At 44.6% G+C, this 26899-nt stretch overlaps 1 protein-coding gene across 23 annotated transcripts in view; it reads right to left on the reverse strand.

The window, feature by feature from the left end:
* Positions 1-26899, reverse strand: part of KALRN (kalirin RhoGEF kinase) — a 622455-nt gene that overhangs the window by 315448 nt on the left and 280108 nt on the right. For all 23 annotated transcript variants that reach the window (XM_019738955.3, XM_019738953.3, XM_019738949.3 and 20 more), the window contains exon 10: positions 14954-15076. In XM_019738955.3, the coding sequence (XP_019594514.2) occupies positions 14954-15076 (123 nt within the window). The remainder of the gene's footprint in view (positions 1-14953; positions 15077-26899) is intronic.

Raw genomic sequence — 26899 nt, forward strand, 5'->3', positions numbered from 1 at the left:
TAACACCACAAAGGGAAAATTAAGCAATGGGGTTATGTGAATGGTGACACGATGAATAGAAGCGAGCTGGCTAGGAGGCAGGCCTGGCTGGGCATGAATAATTTCACAGAGAGCGCCAGGGCTCTATGAAAGGCTGGCACGGGCTGGGCAACGCAGCTTGCTGCTGGGCAGGTAGGTCACTGTGAGCAGGCTTCCCTGTTTTCTCTGGTTAAAAGCGCGTGCAAGATAAGTGGTCAGAGTGGTCTACATACAAAGCATCCAAAATCCACTTTTGCCCCCAAAGCCTTACTGATCTACACTTACATAAACATCAGAACAAGGCTCATTAAGTCAGCAGCTTTAGCTTTAGAATGCGGAAAGTCTCCCCAGCTAATCCTGCTCCGCATGGGAATCTGGCCCTGAACGGTGTCAGAAGCCTGGGGCTTGAAGAGTTCAGCTAAACTCAGAGGCTGGTCAGCACATTCTCTCTTGGGAAATACCCGGTATGGGGCAATATCATCAATCTTTTCGATATCTTTAGTTCCTCTCTTCTGAGCGTGTTCCAGACATGATCTCATCCAGTGTCACTATATCCCCCTAATAAGAATGATGATAATTTACATTTGCTCTGTGCTCTAGACTCAGAGTGCTTTTAAGTACATCAGCTCATGTAATGCCTACTTCCTCTATGATGGAATATTATTCCCATTTTAGAGATGTAGAAATGAGGTTTGGCGAGGTTAGATAACCGGGACATATATACACTTGTACATGTAGTTCTGGGCCTCCTACCCAGGACCAATCCCTGAATCCTTCTCACTGAATTCTGTTACCTCCCACAAGGAAGAAGGGAGGAAGAATCTGTAACTCCGTTTTGTTGATGGGGAGATTACGGCACTAATTGTTGAAGTGGCCTTCATGTGAGGTACAGGGCAAGGAAAGAGAAACTCTAGGAAATTATTCCGTGTCAAAGTCATCTGGTACCAAATCATTTGGCCACCTGAAGCCATGATGAAGTGTAGTTTCTTGGAGAAAACCTCCAACCTCGAACCTTTCTAACTTTCTAACTTGTAAACTTTTCAGCTGTGGCAGGTGGGTCAGACCCAAGGTTTGCATCCAGATAACTGTTTCTTCTTTAGCTGTATTTGTTTTAAGCAAATGAGACTGACCTGTGAATTCCCAAGACACTGAAGAATCCATGATTTTAGGCAGAGTCCAAACCTTGTAAAGAAAACTGACACATGTCTATCGCATGGATTTCGAGCTCCCATTTTAGCCTTACTCACTTCCTCCTTTCCTCAATGTTATTTTCAAATTTTAGGTATGTGATGGACTAAAGTCTATAAGAGCTATTTCAATCCACGCTTGGCATCACTGGCACAGGTGACAGCATGGCACTTAATCACTGAGGCTGAGATATACTGTGCAAAATATCCACAGTGTGAAACACCATGGAGATATGTAATGACAGCTGCAGTTGTCACTATTTAGTATTGTCGGCTCCTAGAATGTAGTAGGACAGCTGCACTAGTCTCTACTGACACCCCAAGGGCAGTGCCTTGGGCTGGCTGGGTATTTGCTTCATGTATCCCAAGATGAATGAAAGCATCTATCCTGATGAGGCTTGGATGACGTCTAGTACTTCAGGAGGCCGCAAGCTCAGCTCCCTATGCTGCAAACCTGGCTCCCTTTCCATGTGGAATAACTCAGGTGTAATGCTTTATTCCTGTCAAAACTTGGCTAAGGGCTTTTCTCCTGTTAAAAATCAATTCCAAACAAAATTGGTTCATGAAAAAGCCTCTAGTTGCTCATTGGCAGAGAAAAAAAAAGACATGATCTGCTTGGCGGGTTGTTCCTGTTGGTGATGTGTGTTTATTTTTTGGTTTGCATAATCTACAGCCTGAAGCCCTTTCACTAGGGGCTCCTAGATGCTGGTTCTTGGTACCCGTTGCCTGTCCCAGCTACCTCATCCACACACAAGTTCTCAAAAGCTCTTACCCTTCAGCCCAGACACTCCTGATTTGCTCCATCACCCTGAATACCACAGCAAGGGAGTACTTGCCTCCAGGAACTCTTAGGGGTTCTGGGAAACATTGCTCACCTGAAACCACACTTGGACCAGAGCCACACACTGCATCTTGGACACTGACTAGAGCCTCAATTTCAGGGAAGGATCTTCCAGGAGAAGAAGAAACAGACATGAAGGAAAAAGAAGAGGAGGAGGAGGAGAAAAAGAAGAAGGAAGCAGGAAGGAGGAAGAGGAGGAAGAAAGAGGCTACAACGGTTACAGATTTGAAGCACTTGCCACTTGAAGCAGATCTGAGGCCCCATGGTAGGCTTAGCTCCATCACTATGTCCCAAGCCAGCCAGTTTTAGGGCTCAAAAGGTCCTCATAGCCCTCTATTATGCGAGTGCATGCACCTACTGGAAAGGGGACCTAGAAAGGCTTGTAAACTGCCATTCTCTGAAGTGTTCTCCTGGGAAAAGATTCTGAAGGCGTGGCTTAAACCCAGCCCTCCATGTTCAATGCTTATTTTGCTTCTTCTTACCCCCTAATAACTGTACCTGCTTTTAATAACCAATAATTACCAGTTACTAGAATCTGGAAAACAGGAAGAAGTCTTAATAGTAAAGATTTTTACAAGCAAAGAAAAATAACATTGTGGATATAGCTCTATTACCATAGACATATCATTAAGTGAGAAAAGCTGGTGACCGACATATATAAATATCTGGAAGAATAAACACGAAAGCATTAGCAACTGTTAGACAACTGAGTGGGTAGATTATTTTTGTTCCTTTTTGCTGATCTACACTTCTATATTGAAAATGCGTAGTATTGTAATTAAAAATAAAAAATAAAAACTTCATTAGGAAAAAAAATCAAAACGAGAGTTGAATAAGCTCAGTTTCCCCCCCATTACTCTGAATGTATGTGGGCTAGAAGTGTGGGCTCTGGGGCCAGACTGCCTGGGTTCAAATCTCGTTTCCTGCCCTTAAATGATTCTCTCTAGGCCTGATTTTTCATCTTAAAAAATGAGGATAATATTAAAACCTATTCCATAGAGTTGTTTCAAGAATTAAATGAGCTATTTCTTATAAAGGTATACATTCAATAAATGGCAGTTATTACTTATTTTTATAAGTTTTTCTTTATAGCACAGGTTTAAAACCTTGAAAATACTTTTCCAAATATTTTTATCCAGGAGAAATCTGTTCACTGCGGAATTCGCATATGTTGCTCCTGTATGCAAATCCATCATGCGCTCCCTCCCTCGTACTTTCAGCTTAGACAAATGCTGACTTCCACAGCAGCAAGCACACTCATGAGGCCACCCTGCTCGCAATGTGTCACAGAAATGAAAGGGAGAAGGAAGAGAAAGAAAGTCAATGTGGTTTCTCTTAATCTGGCAGGTTGACCTGTGCTGAAACCAATTATTGGAAAACATGCTAATACATGGTTTGCTTTCAGAATCAATACTGGGCAGACGAGAAAGCTTTCCTCTAGAAGAGCTTCCCCTGTTTTCTTTCTAAACTGTCAATGCTCTCTGAGAGATAGTAACTTTATTCGTCTCATCTGTGTGTTATTCTCACTGTGCAGGGAAGGTGAGTATGTCGTCACATTGTGAAACTAGTGGTTATATACTTGGTACCCCTCTAAGGAGGCCCACTGAGTCAGAGAATCCTTTAGAAGGGAGAGTGCTCTCACTTGGTACCTAGGCTCTCTCTCTCCTTCCTTCTCCCTTTTCTGAGGCCCCATAGTAGACTTAGCTCCAGTTTACTTACAGAAATCAAATGGAATCACACATCTCATCAACAGACTGGTCCTCTACGTCACGTCCCACGGGCAGCCAATCCCGCCCTGCTCTGGTGCCCAGGTTTGATACCTAGACTTTTGTCATGTTCCTAAGAGGCAGACCTTTCTTACCTGGTGCCCTAGCAACTTTGCCTCTGATTTGCAGCCCAGCAGCTGGAGTCCTGCTGTCTGTTAAGAGCTTTGCAATGCAAACTGCCCATAGTCCCCCTTGGATCTCTGAATACATTGGCTCCTGGATACCCAGTGCTGGTATCCCCTACCCACCTGCCCCAGGAAAGATACACCATTCCTCCATTGCGTTTCCTTGGTTCTGACTGGTCAGATTGGCATGGCCACCTCTTCCATTATGCTGAACTTGAGAGCCAAGCTTGTCAGTACCTGTAGCTGAGCTGTCTCCTTGGTACATGGCCCATCTCAAAGGAAAGGCCTGCTCTTTCCAACATAAGCAGACCTCAACAATCTGAGTCTTGAGAGGTGACAGCATGGCACTTAATAACCTAGCCTGGAAAGGAGAAAGGCTTAGATGTAGCCCATCATCACTACCACGGGCACCGCTGCTGCCACAGCGCCCGCCATGCATCAGGCATCGCCTATGAACCACAGTCTCTAATAAGCACTTTCTACACGTGCTTTCTAACCCCCATGGGCTTACTCTTCAGGATAGGTGTCACTATCTCCATTTTAGAGAGGACACTGAAACTCAGGGAAGTTAAGTGGTTGTCACAAGGCCCAAGGGCAATAAAAGGAAACAACAGACTGATTGCAAAGGCTACGCTTTTCTTCACTACACCCTCTGTCCCAATAGATGGGAAATCAGAACTGAGAAGAATGTCTCAAGTAGGTTTGTGGAGCTATCAAGGGGGATTATTTTGGAAATTCGGAGGTATGGTTAATAATAGCCTGACCTCAGCAAAAGGTAAAAGAAAAGAAACAAAAAAAGTCCTGGGCTGGGCCGAGTGTAGTCCACCATTTTGTGCTAGAAAATGGTCACGTTAAGTGTCCAGCAGCAAGCAGAGCCAGCTGTCATTAATTGTGGGTACATGTGTTTCAGATAAGCCAGAGATCAGGTAGAGCAAGGTAAAGAGCAGTCATAGCGTTCCCAGAGGTCTGGGGTCACACAGACCTTTTGGATTACAAAGTTGTCATAGAGGATTGTGCAGGTGACCCGAGTCCACCAGGGCAAATGTTAAACACAAGGGGGTAAAAAGTGTCATTTAGTGGTCCTGTGGCCACAGTGCTAACACATGGCTGTCTGAGGGGGTCACCCAGATCCACACATACATAGAGGACTAGGAACTGGTTCTGGGTGGAACTGGGGACCCATCCGGACTGATCCCAGAGACAGGTAAAGCTCTTATGAATCCAGGGGCTCTCTGGCAAAAGCTGAGAGCCTAGACTCTGGAACCAGACTACTGTGGTTTGAATCCCAACTCCACCACTTACCAGCTCTGCCAACTTGAGCTAGTTATTTAACCTCTTTGCCTGAGATTCCTTAAATATAAATGGGAATTAAAAATACCTAACTCATGGTGTGTTAGGAGGACTGAGTTAACATATGAACAATAATTAGAACAATTCTGGCACAGTGAAAGTACTCAGTAAATGCTATTGTTATTACCATTATTACTATTATTAGGGTCTCCTCAACAGGGAGAAGAAAAAAATGTCTATCAGTGAACATGATATACTGAATAAAAAATATGACCAGATGAGTTGCCCTGTACTCAGAATCAATATACCAAATGTGAAGTGAGTATCCTTCTTTTGTCTAATTTATTTTTGTTTTGTTGCCTTTAAGATCTTTTTTAAAAGGACCAATCTTATTCACCTCTAACCAAGGAGAGTTTTTGAAAGGGAAAACGAATTTTGTCCCATTTCACCTAGCAAAGGGGAAGGGTTGAAGCCTTCCATAGTACTCAGGCACGGGGTGTTGGTAACTATCCCAGCTGGAAAAATCAGGCACTTAGTAGGGCTAGGGAAATGGGCAGAGTCAGGATTACCATGTTCTCTTAACAAAACTGGTTTCCTATGGCTTCATTTAAAATAATGTTTTGGTTGTTGTTGTTGTTTTTTTCCAATTAAAAAGAAAATACAGAAGATTCCAAAGAACTCACTCAAAATTTGACTCAAAAGATGCTTCTTCCCAAGTGCGAGATCCTGGGCGGGGGCTGTGTAGGCTGACTCCAGTGCAGGGCAGTCTCACTGATTCTATCAGGATGGCTCTGCATTCGGTCCCAGGTTATAGGATCCTGGGGCCTGTGCTCTTATGAATACTCATCTAACCCACCTCCCTCCCATTTATAATTCTTGGAGTTGGGAGAGACCTCAGAGATCAAGCGGCCTGATACACGCCCAACAAAGGAGTCCCCTCTGTACCGTTCATTTCTTTATTTTTCAAGTACCAAATGCATGTGATGCTCACTGTGCTAGGCACTGGGATAAAAAGACTAAACAAACGAAATTCCTGCTCTGAGGAAGATAACAGTCTAGCTAGGGAGTAAGACTGACCATAAAAGTGATGACACTGTGAGATAATTACATGGTAGGGATCTGACCAGAATAAGTGAATGCCCAGAAACGGGGCATTCAATCCAAACCATAAAGGTCACTGAAGGTTTCCTGGAAGAGGTGATAGTTGAGATGAATGTTCAAAGATGAACAGAAGTTGGTCAGGGGTGGTCAGAGTTAAAGAGGTGGGAAGGATGAAAGAGGGGACAGCATTGACACTGGAGAGTGTGGCATGCTCAGGTAAACTCCAGGACAGAGGACTATAGGTTGGGGTATAGAAGCAGAGCAGGTAAAAGGTAAAACCAGAGAAGGCAGCTGGAGGTCATAAAAGGTTTATAATATCAAGAGTTTGAACTTTTCCCAATGAGAAGCCATCTATGGGTTCCCTAACCAATGGAGCATCATGATGAGACATGCGTTGTAGGAAAACCATTCTTGTGACAGTATGAGAACAGGACTGGGGTCAGGGGAAATAGAGGGCTATTGCAATAATCCAAGCAAGAGATCATGAGACTCTGATCTAGGGCTGTGGCAATGGAAATAGAAGGAAAGGGGTAATTAAAGAGGTAGAATCAGTGGGACTTTGTGATGGACTCATTGAGGGGTGACAAGAAGGGAATCAAGAGTCCCAGGTTTCCAGCCTGAGCAACGAGGTGGTTGGTGCCCTTGACTGGCATGGGGACACAGGAGGAAGAGCACAATGGGAAAGAGTGGAAGAAGGTGAAATCAATTTTGGACACACTGGCTTGGAGAATCCTCTGAGAAATCTAAGTCGTGTCCAGAAAGCCAATGGGTTTATAAACAGGGAGCTCAGGTGTGAGATCAGAGATGAGATGGAGATGGGAGCCATCAGAATAGGGGTAAAACTGGAGCCTAGGAAAGAATATAAAATCATTCAGGGAGTGTAAAGTGAGAAGAGAAGGTGTGAGGAACAAATCCTGGAGAAAAGGGAGAAGAGTTGAAGAACGACCAGCCAGAGAGACATAAGGAAACCAAGAGAGCATGGTGTTAGGGAAGGCTTGGGAGGAGAGAACCTAAAAAAACGAAGTGGTTGACATGGTCAAGTGCTTCAGAAAGACCAATTAATATCTGAAAATTGTCCTTTGGATTTAGCCACAAAAACGTCAGGTGGAAACTTGGGTAAGATTAACCGCAGTTGGCCAGAGTAAACAGAAGCCCAATGGCAAGGGTCAAGGGTGTCTAGGAGGTGAGGTAGTAGAGACGCAAATTTAGAACTTCTCTCAAGAACTTGGTCTACGAAGGGAAGGAAAAACAGAGCAAGGTAGGGTCCAGGAAAGTTAGTCTTGTTTTTTTGGTTTCATTTGTTTGTTTGTTTTTAATGTGAAAAAAACTTGCAGATGTTTGTATTCTAAGGAAAAAAGGGTTGCCTCTACTGGAAAACGCCCCATGATAAGAAGCATGCTATATATTGAGACATTTCATTCTGGTTTTGGACAGCTAATGAAAAAGCAACTGTGGGTTGGAAATGTTACTTGAATTAAGCTAAAATTGGCTTCATTATAGCTTCTACCTTTATCTCTTCTATAGGAAGCCTTCAACTATCAAACCCAACCCCCGCCTTCCATAAAAAGTTATTAACTCAAAACTGAACATATCCAGTGTATTTCAACTTCACTACCCTGGCAACCTTCCAACAATCACAGCATAGTTTGTCAATATCCTTTTGAAAATATATTTTCTAGAATTAGGCACAATATCCCATATGTGATCTAAACAGCCAATATATAGAGAAATTCTCATCACTCTGGTAGAGAGTTTATATTTCACGTCATTACTTAGAAGGCTTTAATATTCCTCTTTGCTCTAAGAGTAAAGTCTAAACGCTTCCATTTAAAGGTCAAAATTCGTGAGAGTCTAGACACAAACTATACTCTTTTGAGCTTTTCTACAATGATTCGCTCTCTACCATGTAGAACCCTTTGCTTTCATCAACTTATTGATGTTATTTATAGCATCACAAAATGTATAGGAGATGCCAGGATAGCTGAGAACTCTCATCACCACCATAGTTTTCTTTGAGCCAGATTTGAAATCATGTCAGAGCAGCATTTTCCCTACACTTCATCTGATGGAGCGACTATGGCCCTCTCTAGGAACAATCATGGCTTCTTTTTTTGCTCTCCTTTCATCTCTATTATTTCTCCATATTGTTTACTACCCTCAGATTTGTAGCTCTCACATAGCTGTGAACTTTTCCAACATCTCCTCCTATTAGAACGAGTCCTTTAAACAAAAAGTCCTCTTCCATTGCCATTTCCTATTTACAAGCTGAACACCTTAAAGTCTCAGAAATATTTATCACACTTATCTTCTTGTGTTAAAGTCTGAGAACGTTACTTGTTGCACATGCCTTTTGTTGATATATAGATAAGGGAGGCTATAAATATTGTTTGCAATCTGTATTCTTAACTTTGCTTTTTTTAACCTCAGGTGACTTCACAGGTACGTCTTTCTAAGTCACCTGTGTGGTGTCTCACATATCTGGTTTTGGTCTTACTGGAATAATTTCCTCCTTCCACTTTAAAATTCTCTCAAATCCTTCCAGATAGACCAACAAGGTTTTCTGCCAAAACACATCCTTCCCAATCTTTGCAAGATGCACTCTACCTCTTGTCAGAAGTCCATTGCCCTTGCTCTGTAGGATACAGTCCAGAAAACTTGTAAAAACACCATCTACGTAGGCAGCCATTTGTTTCCCAAAGCCTCCCTTCTTTTCCAGTCACTTCCATCACATTGAACAAAAGGTAAAAACACCACCTGTGCTTTCGAATCTTTCAGTTCGCTACCCAGAACTTGAAAGATATTAGGAATGCAGTCCCCATTTCTTCATACAGGAAGCAGCAAAAGTGGACGGACAATTCATGGTCTCGATCAGAGGTTCTTGGCAGGCTTTCTGTAATATCTTGGATATTGGCTCCAACACCCTCTCAATTTTCCACGACAAGTATATACAAAGTGACCTTCAAAACCCTGGGTTCGGCGTTATCCACGACATGACACATCCTTCTTCTTCCTGGTGTGGGCACAACACCCCTCCCATCAGCTCGTGCCAGAACTTCTCCCCAGTGTTCTGTGGCGGGAGTGTCCTGAATCCACCCCGACATGAAGATCCAAAGGCTAAACCTGCCTTTCGTTTTTCTGCTGTTTCACATTCTTCCACTTGCCTACTTTATGACATTAATGTCTCTCCATTTTCCTGGCTTTCTTCCTATTTTATTTTTTCATCTTGTCTAAGAACCTTTCATCCTCCCTAAGAAGCTGAAGCGTGAAAAAGCATCTATTTAGGCTGCTTTCCTTCTGCTTGCATTTGCAGCTGCTATAATTGGTCTCGGGCATGAAAAGAAAGATGTAACTGACTGAAAGGTCACTATACCACCCCAAAGGCAGGTGTATTTATTGGATCGCCAGATGAACTAATGGTTTATCTTGGTTTCACTAGAAATGCTCCTGGAAAACACTAAAAGAGTAAAGGTTACGTCTCCCGTCTTACTATGAGTCTTCTTAGAGGGTTAGACTATGTTTGCTGTGTTTTTCATTAGACTGAGTTCAAGACAGAAACTGCACATGCCTTTAATTTCCCATGGTGCCCAACACAGACATTTGATGGGACATGAAAAGTGATGAGTGCTACCGTCCAACTCTGAGGGCACAGGCTTTCCACCTCCATGGACTACCCTGTTCTATTTGCCCTTTGTACTCTTGTCAGCTAGCTGATTCTACTTTGAATGTCTTTGATGGGTAAGATCCTGATAGGTCCACTAAAATGTTTTCCTTCCATTTTTGCCTATTTTGACCCCAAGATTCAGAATGAATATTTTAAAAGTGTATTCTATTCACGTTTGAGAAAAAAGCAAGGGTCAGATAGAGAAATAACTAACCAGAGAGTATTGAATGAAATATTTAATTGTGACTATGTTTTTATATTTCTTAAAGTCTTTCTTTAAATAGTCTTTTTTTTTAAAAAAAAAAGTTACACTAATGCTACTTAATATGCTTAGCTGCTTAAATGTGATTTGGTGTTTTGAGATTTTAGATGATATATATTTGAATGTAAATGCTTGTTAATCTTTGACTAAGCTAGCTTACAGAGAGTCTGGCATTTCAGATAATGAGGTTATAAAGCACACCACTGACAGCAGGCACAGCTGCTATCTAACCCACAGGCACTTGAGTACTCTCCTACTGAATAACAGCAAGTATCTCAGGACAAAATAACAGTACCGTACCCCATTCTACTTCCTGGGCTGATATGGGCATCTCTATCCCCTGACAGCTATGTTATTATGGGCAGCAACGCCATCTTATACTTTTTTATACTCCTGCTGACACCTAACATGCCAAAAATATATACAAATCTAGTGTCTTTTAAAATCTGATGTACTCTATGGCCTATGTCATTTGACGAGGTTATAGGCAACCTGAGTGAAGTATATACCAGGACCAAGAGGGCTTCCCGCTAGGGCCCAGGTCTTCTATTTGAGCACAGAGAATGTCAGCAGCATGGACTAGGAAACCCTGTAGAGACAGACCCCCGGTGCATCCCCTGAGCCCGACCCTCACCACCTGCCTGCCGGGAACCTCCTCAGTCAGGCTGTCATGACTGTGGCTCTTTTCCTCCTTCATCTCAGCTTTCATGCAGGCTATTCAAAGAGTGCCATCTGCAGGATGAACGGGGGACTCAGAAATGCTTCATTCAAAGGATAGTTCAAGAGTCTGTTTAAAACCTGTTCAAGAGCTAATAAACACAAAATGTAAGCTAAAGTTTAATGAGAGATAATGGATTGTGACATTAAGTCTTCAGTTATCATCTATATTTATTTTAATAACTGCCTTAAATGTCGTTACCCCGAAGAGTAACCAAGGTTGAGAATCACAGATGTCCCCACCATCTGAAGAGTGGAGATGTATTTGTTCAGGGGCGTTAGTTACTCTGCCCCTTGACCTCTCCTGGCAGAGAGCCATTTTCTCTGCTTGAGGGCTGGCTCCTCCCTGCAGAGGACAAATTTCCAGGAGTTGTAACAGATGCACCCGCTCTCTTCCTGATTTGACTCGAGACAATTTTTTAAACCTGAATACAGAGGATGGGAGCTCAGAACCCCCTTCTCATATCAACCTTGGGTCAAAGAATCACGAAATCATAAAGTTGAAAGAGGTTCCTTCACTACATCATGACCCTCTATAGTATTCCTGATAAGCAACCCCCCAACCCTCTATTTCACCATGTGTGACAACCTTCCTGACCATATCTCATAACCAACACCCCCAAAACAACAAGCAACAAGTTTCTACACTTCCACTTCACATCACTGATCTCTGACTCACTCAGGAATTATCCAAGTCTTGATGAAATCCACTCCTCTCCTGCTCGTGGCCCTCACCTAGTTGAGAATAGAAGCAAGAGAGAAAGAGCCGCTCTTTTATGACTGGATCATCCCCTTTCTCACCATCTGAGTGTGACGATCACCCTGCACAGAACAAGACTGGGCGGAGGCAGGTGGCTCCCGACAGTCCATATGCCTTCACCGTGGTCGGAGTTGGTTTCCTTAAGCGGACTACCAGTTCCTGGAAGCTAGGCGGCACCACTGCCCACTCCCTACCCCAGAGTCGGGACAAGGGAGCAGACAGGATTGATTTCCAGACTACATGACCCATATTTAGAGTCCTATGGATGGGGCCACGTGGTGACCTCGCAGCCCCTCACTTAGGTGTTCCCTTTTGCAGGTAGGCATTCACATCTGCTATTTCCCTTTCCAGAGGAAACATTCCTCCTAAAACCATGGGCCTTTTGGAAGGGAGAACTCTCTCTTCTTTCTCACAAAGATACAGTCTTATCAGGAAGCAAGGAGAAGTGGATTCTATCAAGCAATTTGTCATCGGCAGGGCCAGGGGACGCTGTAATGTATGACGAACGGGATGGCCACAGCAGCAGCCCTTCTGCTCATTCTTGCTCTTCGTCCTTTTTCCACGAGCAAACTGGTACTCAGAAATGAGTTTTATACCTGGTTCCTACACCTCAATAAGGAGGGCCAGCACAGAGTTAGGTAAGAACATGACTCTGGAGTCAGACAGACCTGGGTTTGAATTCCAGCAGAGCCACCAACAAGCCGGATGACTTGGGTACACTGAAGAACTTTCTGGGCCTTGGTGTTATCTTCTATAGAACAAAGTTAATACTGTCCACCATTCAGGATTGGTGGGATATAAAATACATAACGGAACCCTAAGCTTTAAGAAATGTGTCCATTCTTTCTCTAGTATGAATTTAAATGAATGTGTCTGGTGCTAAATGAAAGGCATTATCCCATGTGGAAGACCTATCAGGCACCCACGAGAAAGCAGAGCACAATTGGGAGAAATGTTAAAGTTAGGGTGGCCTCCAGGCTTGATTGTTGTAACAACACTCAGAAATGACAGTTCCCTCATGATCCTATAACCAAGGCTGGCATTGCCTATGAGGCTGCAGCAGGAAGAGAGCAGGAGAGGTGGGCTGGGTCAGGGTTGTAGGTGGCTCTGGGGACGTCCTCTCTAAGTGTGGAGGGGCTGAGCCACAGGACAGGCAAAAGGCAAGAGCACCGAAGCTATGGGATAGCTTTATTATGAAAGACTGTCCCAGGTACCACAACCCTCACTCTCAGCAGATTGGGAATCCAGATGGCCCCCTCCCATCCTTTGCCCGCTGCCAGACTGCAGAGGCACCCAGAATGCCTAGCACCAGATATTTCAGGTCCATACTACATCTTGTCCACCAAAGGCACACTGGGCCTGTGTCGGTATTATGTGGATGGAGTCCAATTCATCTGCAGAAGGTCCTTGTGGCTTCTTATTGTGGTGGTGGTGGTGGTGGTAAAATATACATAACAAAACTCATTAAGTTTAGTGCCATTAAGTAGATTCACATTGTGTAACCATGAACACCATCCAAGTCCAGAATTCCTTATCTTGCAAAACTAAAACTGTACCCATTAAATAATTAACTCCCCATCCCCTTCTCCCTTAGCCCCTAGCAACCGCCATTTGACTTTCTGCCTCAATGAATTTGGCTATCCTATTACTTCATATAAGTGGACTCATACAACGTCTGTCCTTTTGCGACTGATTTATTTCACATAGCATCCCGTCTTCAAGGTTCATCCATGTCGCAGGATCCTTTTTCAAGGCTGAATAATATTCCATTGTATGTATAAACCACATGTTGCTTATCCATTCATACGTGGATGCTTCCACCTTTTGGCTATTGTGAACAATGCTGCTATGAAGATGGGTGTACAAATACCTTTTCACAGCTCACCTTTTCATTCTTTTGGATATATACCCAGAAGTGAGATTGCTGAATCATATGGTCATTCCATGTTTAATTTTTTGAGGGACCACCACACTGTTTTCCATAGTGGCTGCACCATGTCACATTCCCACCAACCGTGCACAAAGATTTCATACGAGTCTTTATTCCATAGGTTGGGTCTAATCTACCTGCATTCACCAGGCTCAGGTCACTGCTGATACGGTCTTTCTAGCTCCTGTCAGGCCTCTCACTTTCCGGCATATACTCGCAAGCCCCCCTACAGCTGTGGTATGCTCCACGGCTTTCCTGTCCTCTGGAAGATTCCTTTGGTTCTTGGCAATCCCTCTCCTTTTGTACCCACAGCGTGTATCTGTCTGGCGCTGGTGGTCTTCCTGTTGAGGGTGAGGGCTCTGCACGTTGCCCAGAGTGACCCCCACACGGAGGACTACCCATATAGTGGAATCAGAGCCAGCTCTGGTCATGTGGAAGCCTTAGCTGTCATTCTCACTGCTCCCGCAGCACCCTGCCCCATACGGATACTTTTCCCAGCTGCCTTTTCTCTGCCTTATTCTTAAGTGTCTTATTTTCCACTGCAACCGATCACCTCTGACAAAAGAACGGGACAGAAGTATTTCATCTTGAAAATGAATATTTTCAGGATCCATTTGTAAACGCCCCAAAAAAGGAATCCAAGGGAGACAGGATAAAATCTTGGGGACTGGAGGCTCAGAACAGAAACTGTCTTCGATCACTCCACCAGTAAGACAAATGGGGAAGGCCTCTCATCCTGCCTCTTTGTGCAAATTAGAAAACAGTGCCCATTTTGGATCAAGTGGGCAGCTCAGCTAAAACGTTGAATATTGTGCAAATTATAGACTATATTGTGCCAGTGATACAAAGGCATACTCTCTGGGCACATGTGGTGCATGGCGTGGTGAACAGGTGCCATCTCTTCCTCGAGGTCCTGGAAGGTATACAGCTTTGTAAGCAGAGCTGGTACTGACTTTCAGCTCCCATCACCTGCAGGGATAGCCACAGGGGTAGCTCTGGGCTGTTGCTGGGTCTGATGTCATTCCCTCCTGCCATCACCGCCGTGGAGACAACGCTCTTATAGATCATGCTGGCAGAAAGATTTTCTTTGAAAACCGTAAACTAAGAGTCTATTCACCACTCACCTGCTGATCCAATAGCAGACAAAGGTCTCCTTGCATCAGGTGGAAACCATGGGCTATCCACCTGACATGCCCCAGCAAACACCACAGCCATAGCCTGGTGTCCCTCAGCCCGTACACACACACACACACACACACACACACACACACACACACACACACACCGCATCTTACCTGGGCCACCTCTTCAAAGTCGTCGTGCCTCTTCTGCAGGGCCCGAGCTCGATGCAGGGACTTCCCAACCCCTGTGTGTTTGCTGAGAAAGGCCTCACCATGGTTTTCAATCCAGTCCAACACCTGGTCAGAGGAGAAAGACAGAAACAATGACTTGCTGGCAGAAGGAAAGACAAGTGACAAGATGCCAGAGTCCTCGAGTCCTCACCCCGGTCAGAAAGCAGCAGTCCCGGTGGAAATGCGGGATCCACTGTGGATGCAGGGGCTTTCACTGCTGTCACTGGCACTAGAATAAACCAACCCTCAACTACATTCAACTCAGCCTTTTTTTTTCTCCAGAATATCCCCTCATTACTTTTCCAGTTTTCTCAGCCTTAATTAGTCCATGATTTCAAAGAAGCTACACAGACCATCAGGTACAGTTTCACCCTGTTGCTACTTTTATTGCAACCACATAAAGTCAGACACATTGGGAGGAAATTAGGCAGAGCCAGATCAGGGCAGTTCCACAGCAGTGGTGACCAGTCAGATGGGCCCTGCCTCACTGTGCTTCTAGGACTCTCTTGTTAATCCTGGAAATAAAGTCCAGAGAAGTCAGTCCCCCAGTGGAGCTATGCTCTAAACTGCGGGTCACCGGGACAACTGTCCTCTCTGGCTTGTTTCCATTTTTCTCCCCCAATCACACCAACCAACCAACCAAATAAAGTAAGATCTTTGCACCCTTAAGGACTTTAGTATCTGATTCCCTTGGGAAGTAGTGCAGACTCAATGTTCTTCCAGGATTAAGATCTAGTCATTTGGCCTCAAGACATTGTCCTTGGTGTTTAAAGAAGTTGGAACAGAGGTGGCCGGAGCAGTAGAGAGACGAGGAAGGGATGCAGAGAAGGTGAGAAAATATGTTGTCTTGAGGGGCACTTGGTGGGGAAGTAGAAAACCCTTAATAAAAGCCTTGAAATGTAGGGAGGACTGAAGCCTCTACCATCCGTTTTGCATTTGCTCAGAAGGCCTAACAAAAATGTGGGAGAAGGGAAGCAGTTCATCTTGTGGTCTCTGAGGAGCTGAAGCTCAATACATCAGGAGGCCACCATTAAATCAGAATCACCGTACAGACACGCCGGTGACAGATCCTGCCAAGACTCAACTGAGTCCACTCGACTCTTCCTGCACTAAACTTTTAACTGCACATTTGATTAATAATACACTAGCCTTCTCAGATTTTAGAAGGACTTTTGGGAAAACGATTTAAATAAAGTGGGCCTGTTTAAGAGGATACTTTAATCCATTCCTCTGTCTCTTCTACAGCTTGCCCTGGGGCGAGCAGGTAAGCCAAATCATTCCATGGACTGCAGGCATATGAATGCTAGCTTTACAATGCTAGCTTTTGGCTTCACTTCCCCTGACACTGAGATAAATTAATGCCTGCAGTTGTGCAAAGTATGGAAGCCTTCAAAGTCTTCAGTGACGGTATCATAAAGCCCACAAGTTGATATTGATATTAGTTCAGAGAAATGTACATAGGAATATATTAATGAGGTTTAACTAACAACCACTTCACAAAACTGGAAGGTCAGGTCATTTTCCATTAAAAATGAAGAAAAATGCTTTCCAAAAAATGACTTTATCTAAACATTGGGTGTAGAGATTTTAAACACTTTATATAACCAATTTTGACTATATACATTTAATTCTGGAGGAACATCTCTATAAAGAAATTGCCGTAGTAAGTTAACTGTATTTTTACCTTTTGCAAACGCTAAAAGGCAGCATTGAAAGGAACTCTAAATGTTCCTTTCTTAGAAGAAAGAACAGCCTACATTTCCTTAGTTTTACGTATGGTAAAATTGGAATAACAACAAAAAAAGCAGGAGAGTGCATTTTTACTTGACTTGCCACAATTTGATCCCCCAATTCTCTCGTATAAAGGGGGTACTGAGCATCAGCCTGCAAGGTCAAAGATAAGTCGTTCTCGTCACAGAGTCCCATAGACTGTGTGCCATGGATAGTGCAATTTTATAATTTTTATGCATATTTCAAGTTTTATTAGTCCCCTTTTAAGTATGAATTGAAGCTTTGGGATAATTTTTATATACGAAAGAGCTGTCTTGCAGCCTTTCATGAATGCTGTCGAATTGATGACAGATTTTTCCAATCACATTTGTGTTTTTTTAACTGAGCTTTGAGCAGTTAAGTGTGATCTGCTTGTCTGGCACTGTTTTCATGAATTTTATTTTATTTCTTTTCATTTTTTAAATTTCTACTTGAACAAAATAGGTTATTCTCAAACGAATTGGTGAAGGAAAAATGCATTTCATCCATTAGTTTGCAAATGGCTACCTTGTATATCCCCTGGATGTGATTTCAAAATATTTGACCTTTTTTAAAAAGCGATTTGTTTTCTGTTTAGGTCCTTTTGCTTTCTTTAAAATGTCGATTCATTTTCAGTTAGTGACAATTTACTTAATTAGCTCTACCGTAACCACTTAAAAATCTATTTCATATTGGAGAGGCTTTTACTTAGTTTAAATATAACTTTGATTGCTCTGTGATGTTACATGGCCTCCATTTAGTCCAGCTTCTGCCATCAGACCTGATGCCGTGGGGAAAGCATGCGCAACCTCAGTGAGGAAGGAGAAACTGCATGGAAATCAGTTTACAAGATAAAAAAAAAAAAAACCACAAAAAAACAAATGATTTAGGAAGTGAACCAAATTACTTTAGTAAGACATAGAGACTGTACAAGTACCCAAGGATAAACATAATTCATATATGAACTACTGTTTAAAATGCTGATTTCTGACTCTTTTGCTATCAGACAGACCATGTAGAGCCGACATGGCTGGATACACACGTTTAGACCACATGGTCTGTTAACCCGGATTCCATGTCCCCCAACCCTGGGAGTATAATCCAGCTTCCCAGACTAGAAGGCAGAGCATGTGCTCTGACAATTACCTTACACACCATCCATCACTGTACAGCACTGGGGGTGTCGATATCCTTCAGTTTCTGGTCAGTCCCTGAACATTACTGGTTCAAGAACACACTGCATTTCTAGCCAAGCCCTGGACCTTACCAAAGTGGATGTAACCATATCAAGGCACTCCATAGCACGGAGACGACAGACTTTCCTTAAGTTTTTTTTTTCTTTTCAATTTTCATACTCACGCTCTGGTTTTGATCATTGACAGCTGTGACTCTGAACTTGAGAGGGAAGTAGCACAAAATGATCGCCGTCAAACTGATTCTGGCAAGATGTGCCTCTAGTTTTAAAGAAGCCATTTTATACACTAAGGTGTAAAATAGCTGGATCTTAATTTAAAAAAATTAGGGACACCACATCCATTCAAGGAACACAAACTTAGGCTCACATGGCATGAACCCGTGCATTCTTGAAAGGGCATTTCACTGGGGCCTGGTTTTTGAGGGGCCCCTTCACCTGACATACAGTGCTTTGTAGCCAGCCCCACCTCACTCTCAACCCCACCTCCAATGAGCTCCTGCCTCACCCCTAAACACCACAAGAGCTGCTTCCCACCTCCTGAGTTTTGCTGTTGCTATGTTTAATTTCGCTGGAAATGTCCATCTCTTTTTTCTCCCTATATCCGCTTCCCAGGCTCTTTCCTGCTCATCCTTTAAGCACCATCTCAAAATCCCTAGATTTGGAAAGCCTTTTCTCTTTAATAACCCACTCAGGCAAGGGTAGTATCACTCAGGCAAGGGTAGTATCACTCTTCTCTGATTCTGTTCACACCACAATTATCACCCACAGGCCTGTCTCTCCCACTGGCCTCCGACCCCCTCCTAATTGCTGGATACAGCATGGTTCTCAGCACAGAGTGGTTCGCATAAGACATGTCGAACTGAACTCAACTCAAACTCATCCCTCGCCACACACAACTTTGGGGTGAATGTCTCCATATTCCCATAGTAACTCTACCTTAGCATCTCTCACAATCTGCATTCAAAGTTTTCTGTGTATCTCCACCCTCTCTGTGGCTCCACTCGGCACGCAGGTAGTTCCTGAAGGCCGATGGGGATCTCACAGTGTATCCACAGTCATCCCGCCCCTGTTCCCAGCATCCCTGCCAGCACTGCACATGCAGGAGCCACTCAATTCACGTTTATAGCCATGAACTGTCAAGTGCAAACATGGCGGAGGCTCCTGCCCTGCTCTCTTGGGAGAAGCTGCACCACCCCAGTCAGGAAGAGACTGATCTTCGCTCAGTAAGTCGGGGACTCCTTGCCACTACAGCAGGCAGACAACCTCGTAAACATCTTACAAAGCTCCTCCTCCTTTCTCAAGTCCCAACTTCTCAACCAGAAATTAGTCCTTGCCCAGAACAGCCTTTTCCAAGAGAGCTACTCACATCCTGAAGGGGATTTAGGAGCCCATCTAGCAGTCATTATGCATAATTCCCTAATCACCCCCTTTCTTCCACTTCTAATTGTGTTTATTCCAACCAGCATACAATCAAGACAGAGAGCTTTCCAGGGGAGGAGACAGTTCTAACTGCTAAGGAGAAGAGATAAAGTCCCTATGAAGAGAACTGGATATTTTCTGAACAGTTGGCCATGAATACAACTGAGTTAATGGGAGAAAATCAAGGGCCTCGCTGCTTTCTGTTCTGAGACTCTGATTTTTTTTTTTGGTTCTTCTAACATGATAGAAATTTAGCGTTAGAGGAGACCCCCAAGGATCATCCAGCCCAGTGTAAGAGGCCCCTGCACTTAGAAACAACCCCCTTTTGAACCCAGTTTGAAGTTGGTTTCTAAGCCCCACTTACACATCCAAGTGTTTCAGGTTCCTGAAGCATTATTACCATGTGACACCATCACGGTTGTCCTAACTTACAGACACCATCCTTAGGATCAGAGGAGCCTGGGTTCTTGTCCCAGCTCTGCCCCCAACCAGTTGTGACCAGCTGTGTGTGTACCTTCTCCTCTCCGGACTTCACTGCCTTAATTGAGGATGCTGGATCAGACCCATCTCCCTAAATCTCCCTCTCACACAAATATTTCCTAATTTTATTATATCGTGGGCACAGCAGCTCCTCTCCTTGGAAGAAGAGACCATGGAGGGCTTGTTCTTTGTCAAGCACTAGGCCACCGCACGCTGCTCACCATCTCGTCAATGCTATCTCACACAACCGGGGAGGTGAGAGTGATTCTTCCCATGTTTGGATGAAGAAAATGAGTATCAGAGAAGTTAATTAAGTTGCCTGAGCTTACACAGTTATCAACTAGTGGAGTCAGGATTCAAAGCTGAGTGGTTCTGGCAGCAACACTACCATCTAACACCCAGACCCCATTCAAGCTTTGCCGTCTGTCCCACCACTGACCCTTCGAGCAAAAGGATGCAGGCCAGATAGATGTAAGTGTCGTGTTAAGCTGTCCCTTTAATCCGGAATGGTTCCTTAGGCTTCTCTCAATTTGCCTGCCTTGATACTTGTAACAGTTACCGGGCTATTACTTTATAAATTGTCCCTCAATTTGGGTTTGTCTGATGTTTTCTCACGATTAGAATCCGGAGTACCACAGAATTGATTCTTGTTTTTCCCACTGCATTCTATCAGGTAGGATTCAATTCCAATTTGTCCCATTCCTAGTGATGTTACCCTTGATCATTTGATTAAGGTGGAGTCTTCCAGCCTTCTTCGCTGCGAAGGTTTCTCTTACTCCCTTTGTATGAATAATTATTTGAGACCACGTAGGAGGGGGATGCTGTGAGATGCCATACAGGACGTTTTACCACGATGGGCTGGAAGTGCCACCAGCAGGCAGACAGCCTTCAGTTGTCAGTCCCCTTTGGGGATTATTGCCTTTGGCTGAAGACAGCAGCTTTGCCCGAGGGCACACCCCTTCCCAGGCTGGCCTGTGTATATTGATGAACTCCAGTATCTAAAGACCCAGTTCTCTCTCCCCATCCTGGGTCAGCTCTGAATGGTCACCCAATCTTCAGAATGCCTTATAGATGGCTGAGGATTCCCTGAAATGACACTGGAGCTCAACTTTCCCCTCTACCCAATCCTTCTTCCCTTCTCTTCCTCAGGAGTTAATCCTAAGACCACCTCCTAATAAACTTCCTCTGCCTAGCCAGCCCCTGTATGGACGCCTTCTCACCCTGTCTGATCGCCGGTCCTCTAAGCTGGGCTGCCCTCCCTGCATGAATGTGCTCCTCACTCGGCCCAGGCTGAGACACTGCGAAGCACAGCCCCCACCCCTCAGGATGGTCTCCTTAACCTGCGCAGGCTCTGCACCTATGCCAGGCCACCCTCATATAGATGCTCTGCTCACTTCACTTGGGCTCCCACACCCTGCACCAGGCTGTCCCGACACAGGGACTCCCCCTGCCTCTCTCTGGACCATCCTTCCTTGAGGACCTCCACTGCCGGGCTGCCCTCCCAAAAAGCCACCTCAGCGACTCAGGCTCTGAGTCCCTGGCCACTGTGGCCCTCCCACCCGACTTACCAGAGGTGCCCACCTTGTACAGACACCATCCTCACTGGGAACTCCCCCAGGCTCACTGGTCTCCCCTGCAGTCTTCTTTTCTAACCCCCCCTCATCTGCCCAGTCTCTACATTTTGGACTCAGTTCTGGACCTCTTCTTTCTTTTCTCTTACTCCCTGGAGGACCTCATCCAGTTCCATAGCTTTCAATATCATCTACTCGTATGTGCTGGTAATTTCCATATTCACAGTTCCAGCCTTCATTTCTCTCCTGAGACTGAAACTCATGTATCCAACTGTCTACTCTTCCTCTCCAATTTGGCAGATAACGGGCACCTCACACTTAACATATTTAAAACAGACATGATTATTCCCTTCTGCCTCACCAGCTTCTTCTCCTGGTCTTTCCTGTCTGAGCAAGAGATAACACAATCACCTAACTGCTTAGCCACAAGCCTGAGAGTCTTTCTTCTTTGCTCTTTCCTATACACTGTTTCTATTACAACTACCCTACTCCAAGCCGCCATCTTTCCTCACTCACCCCACCAGCCCTCTAAGTGGTCTTTCTCCTCTTACTCTTGCCCTCCCTGTCCACGCAGTAGCCAGACCTATTTCTTTAAACATAAATTAAATCGTGACACTCCCCTTATTGCAACTCTACAATTGTTTCCTATCACTCTTAGAAAACCCAAATTCTCTCCATAACTTATAAGGCCTGATTTGATATAGACCCAGGACATTTCTCCAAACTTCTCACCTCCTTTTTCCTGCTGTCCATTCACTAGCCACTCTGGCAATTCTCCCATTTTTGGGAACACAGCCAGTTCATTCTAGTTTCAAGGACTTTTAGGTCTCATTTCATGTGCCTGGAACCTCTTCTTAAACACGTGCCGTGGCTTATTCATTCAGCTCTCTGCTTACACATCACTGGCTATCACGTATTTGTCTGTTTGTGGTGATGCCTTCTCTTTACCTCCTGCGTGTAAGCTCCATGTGGGCAGGGGCTTTGTTTGGTTCTCTGTTGTGTTCTCAAAGAGTATTTGCTGAATACATGAGTGAATGAACCCAACTAATCTGATTTGAGAACTTCCTGTGTGATAGAGGGCAAAAACCATGAAAGGAAATACAGATGGTTTCTGAACAGCTGTGGAATCAGAATCCCAACTCTCTGATTCCTTCTCCTGACTCTGATCAGTCATCTTGTTTGAAATTGATGATTAAGTTTGTGTGATTCTTTGATCTACAGTAAAACCAGCAAGATGGTTTGTTGTTTTAAGTAAACTGAAGAACTCCCGCCTCCCAGCCTCCACCCTCTTTAGAAAGCCATTATTCTGAGGCCAAGGAAGGAGAGTTTACACATCATCAGGTGTTTACAACATATTTTGTTCTGTTAAAGGTTCAGGTTCACACAGTGTGTAAAAGCACCCAGGACAGCCCAGCGAGTCAAGGGTGCTCCTTGCAGAGCACACTGAGCATTAGTTCTGAAGAGGAATAGCTCATACACTGCCAGTACCACCCGGAGAGCATGTAGGCACCACTTGAAAGGCCCAGTTACCAGCTATTCATTCTCTGTGCCCTCTTTGGAACAGGTACGATTAAAATAAATGTCCTGCTATGGTGGGAGAAGCCACCATTTCTCCGAAAGGCTCAGCTGAAATTCATTAGCAGGTGTATAAACGCTCTTTCCTGAGGACTGTGGTCCTTACCATGCTGGGTGGAAGCTGCTAAAAGACCAGAAGACAAAAGTGTCAGCCACCGCCTTCCCCTGGGACCCTCCGCTCCCAGCCAGCCCACACCTGTCCCTTCCCAACACAGAGGGGGCTGGGGTGACTGAACTCATCTTGTCCTTGGCACCTTGTTGGGTGAACCTCCTCAGCCTGGTGCCTGGATGCCTCTTTATGGTGTCACCATACTTTTCATCACTAAGGCTTGAATCTCGGAAGCAACAGGTTCTCAAACTTTAGAATGGCTAAGAATCACCTGGGGTTCTTTTTAAAACATAGGCTCCACTTTACCCACACATTCTGAATCAAAATGTATGGAACAGGACCAGATCATTTGTTTTTAACACACTCCCCAATCAGCCCAGAGGATTTTCACACTTTGAAAAATACAGTTCAACGTTCACACTTGACACCTCTCTTGTTTTCTATAACAAAATGGACAGTGATTTCCAGTGACTTTTTCCATAAATGCTGTCAAACCTCCCCTTGCTCCCTCACCCTAGTTTATGCCTTGTGGACACACCATGACTATGGCTCCCCGGGTCTTCCCACCCCAACCTAGCCCCCCGCTGGGACCTCAGACCTTCACGCTGACGGCCTGTTTCCTCTGCTCAGAATCTTTCAATGGCTTCCTACTAGTTATAAAGTGTGAGTCTAAGATCCTTCACCCAGTATTCCAGGCTCCAGAAATAGCATGTTGAGGTCAAGAACATGCTGAGCACGGGGGTTATCAGAAAGAAGTGACCCTGGATGGTGACTATCTTGTCATTTGTTAACATAATAATAAAAAAGGCATTGAGAACATTAAGGCATTTAACATTATGGTGGATCAAGGAAGCCCCGAGGCTCAGTAACTCCCGGGAAGGGACTTCGCACTGCCTCCCAGGTCCCATCAGCTTCCCAACCCCGCTCGGTGGAGGCACCCAGGTCCTGCCTGGAAGGTGCTCACTACGGAAGGACCACTCTTCAGTCAGAACAGAGTTTGCATTCAGAAAGTAAAAGTAAGCACCAAGGGAGAAGGCCATGATGAGGAAGGGAAGAGGGCAAGGCAGAAAGTAGGGCAGAGAGGAACGCAGAATGCAGAGCGGCATAGGCGTCCATGAACTTACCAGGCAGGAGGGTCTGAGCATGCCAGAGGAAGCCTCTAAAGCTCACTCCCCTTGCCAATTCCCCCCTTGCCAACCTTGCCAGTTCCAGCTAGGGAATACATGGAGAGGGCTGGAACACACCCTTCAGGACCAGCCTCCTACGCTGGGGAGAGGGATCGAGGGCTCCCTGTAAGACCAGTACCACCAAAGAGGCAGACGGGAATGTTTCCTTATGTTCCCCAATCAGAAAGCAACCCTGACAGGACAGCCCTCCCTTTCTCCCCTTCCTACCTTCCCAGTTCAGCTGAGCCTCAAGCCTGCTTTTTTGGGGCATTCACTCTGCCCAAAAACTCACCTATTATCTACTTGAACGGACTCGAATGACCAGATTATAACCATCAAAAAACTTAATTGAGAACTTTCATACTGCTAAAGAGCACCATGGACAAATGGATATTATTCAAGACATATGCTACAAAGCCAAGCACCAGCAATGCCTTTTAACATAATTATGACTGTGAAAAACAAATGAGAATCGGTAGTGTCTGTTTAGAGAAAACTGGTGCCAGATAGATAACTCCAGAGGGCATTTTCTAATGACAGGACAGATGGAAAGAGTGCTTGGGTGTGAGTACGGCTGTCTGTTGGTCTTACTGGTAGTTGGAGCATGAATCGCAGGTGTCAGAAGCTATATAACCTTGGGCAAGTCTCATTCTTTGGGACCAAGTAATCCATCAGGGCCCTTTGAGCCATGACACTCCATTAGTAAACTGTAAACCCCTCAAGGGTATGGCTGTGTCTCTCTGTATTCCCATCACTTAGCATAGTACCCAGGAGTACCCAGGGCATAGCAGAGCGGCTAAGAGCATGGACTTAATGGTTAGGTGGACTTAGGTTTGAATCCTGTTCTGCTAAACTAAACGGCAAGTTTACTTAACCTTTCTAAACGTCGATTTCCTCATCAGTAAGACGGAGACCAAACTATCACCGGTCTCATAGTGCTGGAAGATTAAATAAGAAAAGGCACATGAAGGGATTAGATGTTCAATCATACTTACTCATAAAGATGATGACGCCTGAACTTTGAACAATGAAACTTCTATAGACACATTTAATGCCAGTAACAAAATCTCAGGGCTGGAATCCAACCATCACTCTGATGTTTGAATCCTCTCCCCAACGTACCCACCAAGTCACCATTAGCTCAGATTGAATGGTTCCCCCTTATGTGTGTTCCCAGGTCTATCTGGGACTACATCCTGAGCTTTTTCCTTTTTAGATGCTTTAATCCTTGCTTCTTACAGGGAGAATTAATTTCTGGGTGCACCATCATTCTGGACACTGTTTTCTAACTAATCGTTCTGTGTGTAACCCAAATGCCCACTTTTTATTATGTAAAATTGTCAACTGGATTATACCATGCCCAAACTTTAGTATGATTAAGGGGCCACAGTCACTATCGTTAGTAAAATATTGAATAATTGGAGTTTTAAAAAAAGTTATTCTCAGATCTTTTTTTATTCTCAAATCCTTTTAACACATTCCTAGGCAGGCAAGAGCTGACATAGTAAAAGCTATAACATTCCATGTGAGGCTCCAGTAAAACTGATAGAAACAGGTGAGATGTATTTGTAACACAAAAACTATGGACTTCAATATTAATACATTCGTTCACAATGGAAAGTCACTGAGCCAGATAAATTCTGCCATCACTGCCCTCACCAGCTCACCTGACTGGACGGTTTACAAGGAAAAGACAGTATTTTTAAGGGAGGATATTGGAGCCTCAAATGTGTCACTGTCCCACACGTACCACCAAGATCACTCCTAAGCCTTCCAGCCTAACCCCACCCGTCCCCCCACCTTTGCTGCCAGGAACAGGCACCCAGTTAGACTTCCTCTTCCTGGTCTCCTGGCTATAACCTAACTCGCTGCTTCCTGGCCTTCCCCAGGAACACCATCCCCATCTCCTGTGCCTGAGCTCCAAGGACCAGTGCAAATCTCACCCCAACCACAGGGAACTTCCTCTGCTCTGACTCCACCAGCCATGGTTGTTCTGAACCTACATAGCTACGTGTCATTCGTATGTCCCAACTCCTAGCACAAGGCTGTGCACACAGCAGGTGTTCCAAACACTTCACAATTTATTCTTGCACAAAATGGAGAGACAAGAAGAGAGAGGGGAGGCAGCACCTGATAGCCTGCCGGGAGTGCTCAAAATGGTTGCTCGGACGACAAAGTGATGGGCTAGAATTTGCATCTAGCAGAAAGAGCAAGACTCTAGCTACCCCCTCTTCTCCTCACCACAGAGTCAGGCCTGTCTGGGCTTGGAAGTAGTCCTTTGCATCCATGGGAAACCGCAGGAGTTCGAGGAAAAGAGGAGACAGAAGGTGGAGACGGGTGGGTGCACGCTTTTTGCTACTGTTCAGTACAATCCCACTCTAAAGCAATAGTATTAAAAATTATTCCATGAGCAATAATATGGCAGGTGTGACCCATTCATGCTTTTCTGCAGCCTTAATGAACCTAAATTCAGTTTGATCCTTAGAGATTTATTTCCACTGTCCCCAAGCCCAGCAGGAAGAGAAAGCTGAGAACACCCGTGTTGGGACCCCAGGGGGGATACCACCGAGATGATGTCAGGCCAACTCTGGCTACAGATGCAAAAAACGGAATCTTATTTCCACT

Source organism: Rhinolophus sinicus, chromosome 17, assembly GCF_057876585.1.
Source record: "Rhinolophus sinicus isolate RSI-liver-muscle chromosome 17, RSI-T2T, whole genome shotgun sequence".
NCBI lineage: Eukaryota > Metazoa > Chordata > Mammalia > Chiroptera > Rhinolophidae > Rhinolophus > Rhinolophus sinicus.